Source organism: Sinohyriopsis cumingii, chromosome 1 (genome assembly GCF_028554795.1).
Source record: "Sinohyriopsis cumingii isolate HCF-2022 chromosome 1, ASM2855479v2, whole genome shotgun sequence".
NCBI lineage: Eukaryota > Metazoa > Mollusca > Bivalvia > Unionida > Unionidae > Sinohyriopsis > Sinohyriopsis cumingii.
The window spans coordinates 142,773,517-142,787,270 of NC_142961.1; the positions used below are offsets into that span (position 1 = coordinate 142,773,517).

The window sequence follows — 13,754 nt, forward strand, 5'->3', positions numbered from 1 at the left end:
GTATATTTCATTGGGTACTTACAATTATGGCTGAGTTATCCTTTATGATTACAATTGGCCTGCTTGTGTGTGTGTGTGTGATTTAGATTTTTAATGTAGCCTTAACAATTTTTCAGTCATATCGCTACGATGTCTGCAGTGTGACAGTTCATAGTGATGTCTAAAACTGGGGCATCATGCCGCAGACATGTAGCATGATGTCCCACCCAGTCACATTATCCTGACGCCAGGCCGACCAGTCCAAACACTAACCTCTTAATGCTGAGCACCAAGCAAGGCAGCTGTTAGTACCATATCTGTAAGTCTTTGGTATGACTTGGCCGGGGTTCGAACCCACAACCTACCACATCCAAGGCAAATGCTCTAACCACTAAGCCACTAGAGCAGTCATAATGTCCTGCTTGCACACATATAATGAAAAGCATCAATGGATAAATAGGTATACAAGTTCCAGTATGAGTGTGTGACAGTAAATCTAACATAGCTATTTAGTGGCTTATCATGACACCCATTTAATTTAAATAACGGTCACCGTGATTATTTTAATCCATTTAGTTCCAACTTGTTGGGTGCTGATTCCACCGATATAAATTCTATCTTCTTTAAATCACAGAGTCCACTATACTGTGACTTGAACTAATCAATTTAAAATTCAGTGCAAATGAAATTAGTCCTGACTGAAACAGAAAGTATATGAATCGTGGCCCTCCAATATTATTCTTTGTTAACCTAATCTGAAACAGAAAGTATATGAATCGTGGCCCTCCAATATTATTCTTTGTTAACCTAATCTGAAACAGAAAGTATATGAATCGTGGCCCTCCAATATTATTCTTTGTTAGCCTAATCTGAAACAGAAGGTATATCAATTGTGGCCCTCCAATTTTATTCTTTGTTAATCTAATCTGAACAGCATGTGGCTATATCTGAAACTTTCGTGTAGATGTAAATGTTCAGACAATGCAAACAAGTCAAAGGCTGAAAACAATGGGAATGGGCATTTTCAGACAAACTAGAGTCTGGTTAACTAAACATTTCTAAAGTCCCCAGGCCTGTTTCCAAAAACTCCTTTTAGAACCATGAGAAAAATCTATATATAAATTCCCTATTTATTTGTACAACTTTATTTGATGATAAAAGATGACTAATGTAGGGCAATTATACCAGAAAGACAGGAGTTGGGTCACTGTATCAATACCTAAAACATGTATTAATACATTACTGGGACAAAAAGATTAACAGATTACTATCACAATGTATGACATGATCCCTATTTAGTTTTAAATTAGCTTATGTTGCCAGCATTCGTCTTTACTCCTCTACTTTTCCTTACCAGAGTCTGAATCAAGTATATCATTTAAAGCTGAAGCATCCATTACAGAATCACTCAAAACCTCAGTCCTCGTCCGGATGGGTGGATGGTCCCCTACAAGGCTCTTTGATCTGCAATGGTAATAAATATTAACAGATGTTGAGATACTACACTAGAGAATTCCACTATTTAAATAATGTAATCAATTTACAGCACTCTCTCACAATAATGTTCTTCACGATAACACTCTTCCTGTTATTAGGTGGGTATATTTAATGATACCATTTTTTATAGCAGTAAAATGATATGCATAATGTATGTCATTATAAGACAGTCTCACTATAAGGCAGCATGTACTCTATGACTTTCACTGGGAGAATTATAATGAGGGAATACCGAATCATATACTCCATTATAAGGCAGTCTCCAATACAGCAGTGTACTATATGGTTTACATGAATGGCACTACACTGAAGGAGTACTGTATCATATACTCCATTATAAGGCAGTCTCACTATACAGCAGTATACTCTATGGCTTACATGAATGGTGTTATTCTGAGGTAGTACTTTATCATGCACTTCATTATAACACAGTCTCACTATACAGATATATTGTATGGCTGACATGAATGGCATTACACTGAAGAAGTATTGTATCATGCACTTGCTTATAAGGCAGTCTCACAATACAGAGTTGTATTCTATGACTTACATGAATGACATTATAATCATGAAACACAGTATTTTAGTACCATTATATTTTCTGCAAATACAGACAATTTAACAGGTTAGTAATATCAAAATGTGGAAGTACATGTACCTAGTACTTAATACTTCAGTCTATCGATTTTTGCAAACAATATTTTATGGAATACAGCTGAATCATCAAATTCCCTTATCTTTTAGGATTTACTCTATGCAGTAACAGTTACAGTTGATTCTGCATAATCCAGTTATTAAGTGGACCAGAAAATTATGATTGAATGAGCACTGAGTTGGAATAGGCAAACAAAACATTACATTCACAGTAGTCAATGATCCATAATACACAAGGATACAGTTAGAAAGGTTGAGTGTAATTGTGAGGTCTGGTCTTGTTAACCTCTCTAAACATTTATTTTTGTCCATAAAATGAACTTTTAGCACTAGTCCTTCCTAAAAACAATTTCTAATTAATTCTGCTGTTCACAACTACATGATGTTGCAATGAACACATGATCAACAAAAGTACCATTAACAGTGCATGATACCTGCCAACATGAGTACTGTAAATAGCACACAATGCCTGGCAACACAAGTACTGTAAACATCACATAATGCCACCCAACATGAGTACTGTAAACAGCACACAATGCCTGGTAACACAAGTACTATAAACAGCACAAGATGCCTGCCAACATGAGTACTGTAAACAGCACACAATGCCTGGCAACACAAGTACTGTAAACAGCACATGATGCCAGCCAACATGAGTACTGTAAACAACACACAATGCCTGGCAACACAAGTACTGTAAACAGCACATGATGCCAGCCAACATGAGTACTGTAAACAGCACATGATGCCTGGCAACACAAGTGCTGTAAACAGCACATGATGCAAGCCAACATGAGTACTGTAAACAGCACATGATGCCTGGCAACACAAGTACTGTAAACAGCACATGATGCCTGCCAACATGAGTACCGTAAACAGCACACACTGCCTGCCAACATGAGTACCATAAACAGCACACAATGTCTGCCAACACGAAATTATTTGCTTGAATATATATTCTCTGCAGTACTCATGAAATAAAATGTATTTATACAGTACAAACAATACTACTAAATCAATCTTCAATTATTCCTGGCCTAGAATTCCCAAGAATGGAGATATTATCCTTGGGCCTCGAGTTGTCTAAAGCATTATGGATCACTGCAATCTCACCTCTGTCTGCGAGAGTTCGAGTCTCAGGTTTGGCCAATGTGGGTATGTGAGAAAGCTTGCCAGTAGCTTCTCGTTGGTTGATGGTTCTTTCCGGAGTTTTCCTGGGTTCATCCTCCACCATTTATACTGGCTACCATGTACAGCCTATCTTGTACTGAAAATTGGCATTAAACCCTACAACAACAACAAGATATTATCCTGTACAAAGTAGACATGATTACCAAGTACATACATATATTTGTAGTAGACATGATTAAAAGTACAAAGCTATGAGGGTTGTAGACATGATTAAAAAGTACAGATCCATCCTGGTAGTAGACATGATTAAAAAATACATATCCATGTCAGTAATAAACATGATTAAAAAGTACATAGCCACATCAGTAGTAAACATGATTAAAAAGTATATGGCATGTTGGTAGTAGACATGATTAAAAAGTACATAGCCATGTCAGTAGTAGACATGATTAAAAAGTACATGGCCATGTTGGTAGCAGAACATGATTAGAAAGTACATAGCCATGTCAGCAGTAGACATGATTAAAAAGTACATGACCATGTTGGTAGTAGAACATGATTAAAAAGTACATGACCATGTTGGTAGTAGACATGATTAGAAAGTACATGACCATGTTGGTAGTAGAACATGATTAAAAAGTACATGACCATGTTGGTAGTAGAACATGATTAAAAAGTACATGACCATGTTGGTAGTAGAACATGATTAGAAAGTACATGACCATGTTGGTAGTAGAACATGACTAAAAAGTACATAGCCATGTTGGTAGTAGAACATGATTAAAAAGTACATGACCATGTTGGCAGTAGAACATGATTAAAAAGTACATAGCCATGTTGGTAGTAGAACATGATTAAAAAGTACATGACCATGTTGGTAGTAGAACATGATTAAAAAGTACATGACCATGTTGGCAGTAGAACATGATTAGAAAGTACATAGCCATGTTGGCAGTAGAACATGATTAAAAAGTACATAGCCATGTTGGCAGTAGAATATGATTAGAAAGTACATAGCCATGTTGGTAGTAGAACATGATTAGAAAGTACATAGCCATGTTGGTAGTAGAACATGATTAAAAAGTATATAGCCATGTTGGTAGTAGAACATGATTAAAAAGTACATGACCATGTTGGTAGTAGAACATGACTAAAAAGTACATGACCATGTTGGTAGTAGACATGATTAGAAAGTACATGACCGTGTTGGTAGTAGAACATGATTAAAAAGTACACGACCATGTTGGTAGTAGAACATGATTAAAAAGTACACGACCATGTTGGTAGTAGAACATGATTAAAAAGTACATGACCATGTTGGTAGTAGAACATGATTAGAAAGTACATGACCATGTTGCTAGTAGACATGATTAAAAAGTACATGACCATGTTGGTAGTAGAACATGATTAAAAAGTACATGACCATGTTGATAGTAGAACATGACTAAAAAGTACATGACCATGTTGGTAGTAGAACATGATTAAAAAGTACACAACCATGTTGGTAGTAGAACATGATTAAAAAGTACATGACCATGTTGGTAGTAGACCATGATTAGAAATTACATAGCCACATCAGTAGTAGACATGATTAAAAAGTAAATGGCCATGTTGGTAGTAGATATGATTTAAAAAATATAGCTATGTCAGTAGCAGACATGATTAAAAAGTAAATATATGTAGGCTATGTCCTAATCTAATTAAAAGATGTAATTCTTGAGCAGAAAGGAGCATATGTACCAAGTACAGAGTTTCAAACAAAAGCATTCTGTTGTGATGAATTTATTGTCTGGCAATGAAAAACAAATCGATTTTCACTGACAGTGACATTGACACTGGAGCTACTGAACCCAAGATCAATAAAGTTCTTCAGGGAGCTAATGGGAGCAACTGAACCAAATGTTTTTGAATTCTGTTCTCTAAAATTTAAGTAATTATCCAGAAACAAAACTCACAGTTAAAATCTATTTATAACACCAGTATCCATCATCTTTGACTACTGAACCCAAACTCAAGAGGGAAACAAATGTAAAAAGTTGCATGAAAATCTATTTACTAGATGTTATTTACCATCCAGAAACCAAAACATCTGCATACACACCTCATACTCAACTTGGACAGACAGAAAACAATACCCCACAAGCTTTGTTCATAAAAATAAAAGATCACAAAAGTAACATGGTCTATTTCAGATAAAACTAAGAGCCAAGACATCCAAACAAGTCAATAAGGAACAAAAGAAAAAACATTGTCATGAGTTATGGTACCAAACTGTAAGGTGGTCATCTAAATAATTAACTGACATTATTTCATAACTTCTTTAACTAATTCTTTTATTTCTAATGTATAACAAATGGCAATGTTGACAAATAAATCCATGCACAATTCAACCTATTGTGAAAATGTATCATAAAATAGTAACTATTTAAGTTACTGTGTCCATTGTTTAATATACTTGTTGCTATCAATATGATCTCTAAAACTGATTCTTCATGCTTGTGGTATTATTATATATCACCACGGCACTGTACCATCATCAGATTTAGCACAACATACTAATAACAATAAAATCTAAATCAATGATGTCATGTAGATTTGAGACACACACTCCCATTTCCATACAGATTTGAGACACACACCCATTTCCATAGAGATTTGAAATACACAATCCTATTTCCATAGAGATTTGAGATACACACTCTCATTTCCATAAAGATTTGAAATGCACACTCCCATTTCCATAGAGATTTGAGACACACTCCTATTTCCAGAGATTTGCGACACACTCCTATTTCCATGTAGATCTGAGACACACACTCCCATTTCCATGCAGATTTCAGACACACACTCCCATTTCCATGCAGATTTGAGATACACACTCCCATTTCCACAGAGATTTGAAATACACAATCCTATTTCCATATAGATTTGAGATGCATACTCCCATTTCCATATATATTTGAGATACACACTCCCATTTCCATGCAGATTTGAGATACACACTCCCATTTCCATGTAGATTTGTAACACACACTCACATTTCCATATACAGTTGAGATGCACACTCCCATTTCCATGTAGATTTGAGACACACACTCCCATTTCTATATAGATTTGAGACACACTCCCATTTCCATGTAGATTTGAGACACACTCCCATTTCCATGTAGATTTGAGATACACTCCCATTTCCAGGCAGATCTGAGATACTCCCATTTCCATATAGATTTGAGATACACACTCCCATTTCCATGCAGATTTGAGACACAGTCCCTTTTCCATGTAGATTTGAGATACACACTCCCATTTCCATGTAGATTTGAGACACACACTCCCATTTCCATGTAGATTTGAGACACACACTCCCATTTATATGTAGATTTGAGACACACACTCCCATTTATATGTAGATTTGAGACACACACTCCCATTTATATGTAGATTTGAGATACACACTCCCATTTCCATGTAGATTGAGATACACACTCCCATTTCCAATTCACTACAATGCAGAGCATTACTACAGAGTAGCATGTTTACTGACACTGTCTTTGTCCTCAGCTTTAGCATATTTCAATTGATACATGTCTATCAGATATTAATAGCAACAATCTACAACTAATGGTCAGTGGGGGAAAAAATGGGATTTTCTGCCAGCTATAATGTTCATCTTTGCACCTTGTAAAGTATGACACATTCAGACACGCAAAAAATAAATCAAAGATATACTGATTCCCAAGTTTTGCTGATATGAAACAATGTAGACACTGTGATGTTCTTGTGATGATGTTGTAAAAATGTAGCAACATACAAGTTTTGGTTCATGATAACATCAATACTTCCTGCTACAGCTGTATCTTACAAAAAATATTTGGTGCCCAAAAAGTATACAAAATATTACTGTAATTGAAATTTGAACACCCTATCTTTGGTTCCCTACCAAAGACCCTTGCGGAGAAAGCCAAATATAATATCCCTCTAGCACATGGTTACCAGACAGCATGATATCCAACAAACTTGCTGAATTTCCACCCTTTGATTGAGAAGGAGGTGGTGTTACAAAATGAGATGATATACAGAATCAGTGTATCAAAATATATCTAATGTGCAATAGTATCAGAAAAAAAAGAGAAAAATATTATTTTTATTTTTACCTATCTGCCTCTTCTGCATCTGGTGCTGTTGTAACATTAGGAAATCCATGGTACCTCTGGAGAAAAATAATTAAAATAAATTACCATCCTCCATGTTTTAATGTTAAAAACGATAATTCTGTCAAAATATTTACATCAAACACAAAACTAATTTAAATGATACATCTAAGGACTGAAAAAAATTAAGTAGTAAGTGAATATAAAGAAATGTAAATAAAAAGAAAGAATAATAAAAAGGAAAAAATGAATAGATTAATCCATTCATTCACTAATGAAATAAGATTTTAAAAACAGTTTGATTTTTACACACAGGCATTTGACAACAGCAAATTTTTGTTAGTCAAGCAGATTTCACAAGATGATTGTGCCTTGGAAAACTGATTATTTATATAAATGATGAAAATGTTATTGTTATTTTTCTTTGAGAATGTGACAGTCATCGTGTCTATAAACAAGTAACCTGTTCTTGTTTGGATTTTCTATGATACATCCTCAGCAAAACGACTAATAAAATTAGGAATAAAATTTCATGATTTTATGTTTTTGGAAACTAGACAAGGAAAAAGATTTGTGTTTGGAGAAAAAAATTATGTGCTGCCACTGCTGATTAATGTTTCTAAATTTCAATGAAAGAATACAAATTCAAAAATGGTTATGATGACATCAAAATGTAACGAAGTCATCTACCTAAAGGCACAAACATGGTCTATACTTAATGATTATACCGACATGGTTTATACTTAATGATTATACCAACATGGTTTATACTTAATAATTATACCAGCATGGTTTATACTTAATAAGAATACCCACATGGTTAATACTTAATAATTATACCAGCATGGTTTATACTTAATAATTATACCAGCATGGTTTATACTTAATAATTATAACAACATGGCTTATATTAATAATTATAACAACATGGTTTATACTTAATAATTATACCCTCATGGTTTATGCTTAATAATTATACCAGCATGTTTTATACTTAATAATTATACCAGCATGGTTTATACTTAATAATTTTAACAACATGGCTTATATTGATAATAATAACAACATGGTTTATACTTAATAATTATACCAGCATGGTTTATACTTAATAATTATACCAGCATGGTTTATGCTTAATAATTATACCGACATGGTTTATGCTTAATAATTATACCAGCATGGTTTATACTTAATAATTATACCAACATGGTTTATACTTAATAATTATACCAGTATGGTTTATACTTAATGATTACCAACATGGTTTATACTTAATAAGAATACCCACATGGTTTATACATATTAATTATACCAACATGGTTTATGCTTAATAATTATACCAACATGGTTTATACTTAATAATTATACCCACATGGTTTATACCAGGGGTGGGTAAACTATGGCTCACCAAGGGCTCTCATGCGGCCCGCCAAGGGTTTTCATGTGGCCTAGGAACAAATCATCATTCGCACTGACTCTGTTTATGTTACTCTGTTTATCAAATAAATGTGCTCCTTTTGAAGTTTAAGTTTTCAAATATTAACAACATATTAACAACTCAAATTAATTAGATGTTATTTAGAAAAACCTTTTGTTTTTGCTATTTCAAATATTAATTATTTTACTTAATGAACTATGTTGCCCATGACAAGGTGTAAATTTGTGTATGCGGCACTTGCACTGGAAAGTTTGCCCACCTCTGGTTTATACTTAATAATTATACCAACATAGTTTATGCTTAATAATTATACAGACATGGTTTATACTTAATGATTATACCAGCATGGTTTATGCATAATAAGAATACCGACATGGTTTATACTTAATAATTAAACCAACATCGTTTATGCTTAATAATTATACAGACATGGTTTATACTTAATAATTATACCAGCATGGTTTATACTTAATAATTATACCAGCATGGTTTATACTTAATAATTTTACCAGCATGGTTTATACTTAATAATTATACCCACATGGTTTATGCTTAATAATTATACCCACATGGTTTATGCTTAATAATTATACCAGCATGGTTTATACTTAATAATTATACCAGCATGGTTTATAGGTTTATACTTAATAATTATACCAGCATGGCTTATACTTAATAATTATAACAACATGGCTTATATTAATAATTATAACAACATGGTTTATGCTTAATAATTATACCCACATGGTTTATACTTAATAATTATAACATGGTTTATATTAATAATTATACCAGCATGGTTTATACTTAATAATTATACCCACATGGTTTATACTGAATAAGAATACCAACATGGTTTATACTAAATAATTATACCAACATGGTTTATATGTAATAATTATACCAGCATGGTTTATACTTAATAATTATACCCACATGGTTTATACTTAATAATTATACCCACATGGTTTATACTGAATAAGAATACCAACATGGTTTATACTAAATAATTATACCAACATGGTTTATATGTAATAATTATACCAGCATGGTTTATACTTAATAATTATACCAACATGGTTTATGCTTAATAATTATACCAGCATGGTTTATTCTTAATAATTATACCCACATGGTTTATACTGAATAAGAATACCCACATGGTTTATACTAAATAATTATACCAGCATGGTTTATGCTTAATAATTATACCAGCATGGTTTATGCTTAATAATTATACCAGCATGCTTTATACTTAATAATCATACCAGCATGGTTTATACTTAATAATTATACTAACATAGTTTATACTTAATAATTATACCCACATGGTTTATACTGAATAAGAATACCCACATGGTTTATACTAAATAATTATACCAACATGGTTTATACTTAATAATTATACCAACATGGTTTATACTTAATAATTATACCCACATGGTTTATACTTAATAATTATACCAGCATGGTTTATACTTAATAATTATAACATGGTTTATGCTTAATAATTATACCCACATGGTTTATACTTATTAATTATACCCACATGGTTTATACTTAATAATTATAACATGGTTTATATTAATAATTATACCAACATGGTTTATACTTAATAATTATACCAACATGGTTAATGGTTAATATTTATACCAACATGGTTTATACTTAATAATTATACCTACTCAGGTTATCTACATAAGAATACAGATATGACTATCTGAAAATTTTACTTTTCTATCTCATGTTGTTTTTGTTTGATCACGGTAAGGTTTACATCAAACAGCTACAATGTAGGATATAAACAATGCAGTATGCACTGGGGATATAAACAATGCAGTGTGCATTGGGGATATAAACAATGCAGTGTGCAATGGGGATATAAACAATGCAGTGTGCATTGGGGCATAAACAATGCAGTGTGCAATGGGGATATAGACAATGCAGTGTGGATTGGGGCATAAACAATGCAGTGTGCAATGGGGATATAAACAATGCAGTGTGCAATGGGGATATAAACAATGATGTCTGAAATAGCATAAACAATGCTGTGTGCAATGGAGATATAAACAATGCAGTGTGCAATGGGGATATAAACAATGCAGTGTGCAATGGGGACATAAACAATGATGTCTGAAATAGCATAAACAATGCTGTGTGCAAAGGAGATATAAACAATGCAGTGTGCAATGGGGATATAAACAATGCTGTGTGCAATGGGGATATAAACAATGATGTCTGAAATATAGCATAAACAATGCAGTGTGCAATGGGGATATAAACAATGCTCTGTGCAATGGGGATATAAACAATGCTGTGTGCAATGGGGATATGTTGTTGTCGTTGTTGTGGGGTTTAACGCCATTTTTCAGCACACGATAGGCTATGCATGGCAGCCAGTATTAATGGTAGAGGAAGAACCTGGGAAATCCCCAGGAAGAACCACCAACCCACGAGAAGCTACTGACAAGCTTTCTCAGCAATGAGGATATAAACAATGCTGTGTGCAATGGGGATATAAACAATGCAGTGTGCATTGGGGCATAAACAATAATGTGTACAATGTTGTAAGCAAAAATTGTTGATTTGATATTTTGGACTGAACATGAACATATTTATACTTGCTATATTTTGATTCATGATTGATATTTTGATTGAATATGCACACAGATTTCTACTTGCTATATTTTGATTCATGATTGATATTTTGGACTGAATACACACACACAGATTTCTACTTGCTATATTTAAATTCATGACTGATATTTTGGACTGAATACACACAGAGATTTCTACTTGCAATATTTTAATTCATGATGGATATTTTGGACTGAATAAACACAGATTTCTACTGGCAATTTTTTAATTCATGACTGAATTTTGGACTGAACACACATGCTCACCAGTATTAATACACACATATAATGATATTTACCATACTAATAGTAATAAGACACACACATACTGACATTTACCATATTAACAGAAATAAGACACACAGATAATGATATTCACCATATTCATAGTAATAAGACACACAGATAATGATATTTACCATATTAATAGTAATAAGACACACAGATGATATTTAGCATATTATTAGCAATAAGACACACATGATATTTACCATATTAATAGTAATAAGAAACATAGATAATGATATTTACCATATTAATAGTAATAAGACACACAGATAATGATATTTACCATATTAATAGTAATAAGACACACATAATGATATTTACCATATTAATAGTAATAAGACACACAGATGATATTTAGCATATTATTAGCAATAAGACACACATAATGATATTTACCATATTAATAGTAATAAGAAACATAGATAATGATATTTACCATATTAATAGTAATAAGACACACATAATGATATTTACCATATTAATAGTAATAAGACACACAGATAATGATATTACCATATTAATAGTAATAAGACACACATAATGATATTTACCATATTAATAGTAATAAGAAACATAGATAATGATATTTACCATATTAATAGTAATAAGACACACATAATGATATTTACCATATTAATAGTAATAAGACACACAGATAATGATATTTACCATATTAATAGCAATAAGACACACATAATGATATTTACCATATTAATAGTAATAAGACACATATATAATGATATTTACCATATTAATAGTAATAAGACACATAGATAATATTTACCATATTAATAGTAATAAGACACAGATAATGATTTTTACCATATTAATAGTAATAAGACACACATAATGATATTTACCATATTAATAGTAATAAGACACATAGATAATGATATTTACCATATTAATAGTAATAAGACACACAGATAATGATATTTACCATATTAATAGTAATAAGACACACAGATAATGATATTTACCATATTAATAGTAATAAGACACACATAATGATATTTACCATATTAATAGTAATAAGACACATAGATAATGATATTTACCATATTAATAGTAATAAGACAACAGATAATGACATTTACCATATTAATAGTAATAAGACACACATAATGATATTTACCATATTAATAGTAATAAGACACATAGATAATGATATTTACCATATTAATAGTAATAAGACACACAGATAATGATATTTACCAAATTAATAGTAATAAAACACACAGATAATGATATTTACCATATTCCATACTGGTACATGCCTTAATAAGCAAACATCATTGCTTTATACGTCAAGTCACACATAAATGCATGTGGCTTGATCATGAGATACCTCAAGGGACTCAAGGGAGGGGTGTGGCTGCTAAATAAATGCCTTAAACATCATCAGATGCCTCAAGGGAGTGATGTGGCTGCTACATGAGATGCCTCAAGGGAGTGATGTGGCTACTATATAAATGCCTTAAACATCACGGGATGCATCAAGGGAGGGATGTGGTTACTACATGAGATGCCTCAAGGGAGTGATGTGGCTACTATATAGATGCCTTAAACATCATGAGATACATCAGGGGAGTGATGTGGTTGCTACATGAGATGCCTCAAGGGAGTGATGTGGCTACTATATAAATGCTTTAAACATCACGGGATGCATCAAGGGAGTGATGTGGCTGCTACATGAGATGCCTCAAGGGAGTGATGTGGCTACTATATAAATGCCTTAAACATCACGGGATGCATCAAGGGAGGGATGTGGTTACTACATCAGATGCCTCAAGGGAGTAATGTGGTTACTACATGAGATGCCTCAAGGGAGTGATGTGGCTACTATATAAATGCCTTAAACATCATGAGATACATCAGGGGAGTGATGTGGTTGCTACATGAGATGCCTCAAGGGAGTGATGTGGCTACTATATAAATGCCTTAAACATCACGGGATGCATCAAGGGAGGGATGTGGTTA

The 13,754-nt window shown here is 32.8% G+C and overlaps 1 protein-coding gene across 1 annotated transcript in view; it reads right to left on the reverse strand.

Annotated features, from left to right (window-relative positions):
• LOC149808050 (spindle and centriole-associated protein 1-like) overlaps positions 1-13,754 on the reverse strand; it is a 109,596-nt gene that overhangs the window by 63,699 nt on the left and 32,143 nt on the right. Inside the window, exons 7-8 of the mRNA XM_089973054.1 lie at positions 7,416-7,471; positions 1,334-1,443 (exon numbers count right to left, since the gene is read on the reverse strand). Coding sequence (XP_089829180.1) covers positions 1,334-1,443; positions 7,416-7,471 — 166 coding nt within the window. The remainder of the gene's footprint in view (positions 1-1,333; positions 1,444-7,415; positions 7,472-13,754) is intronic.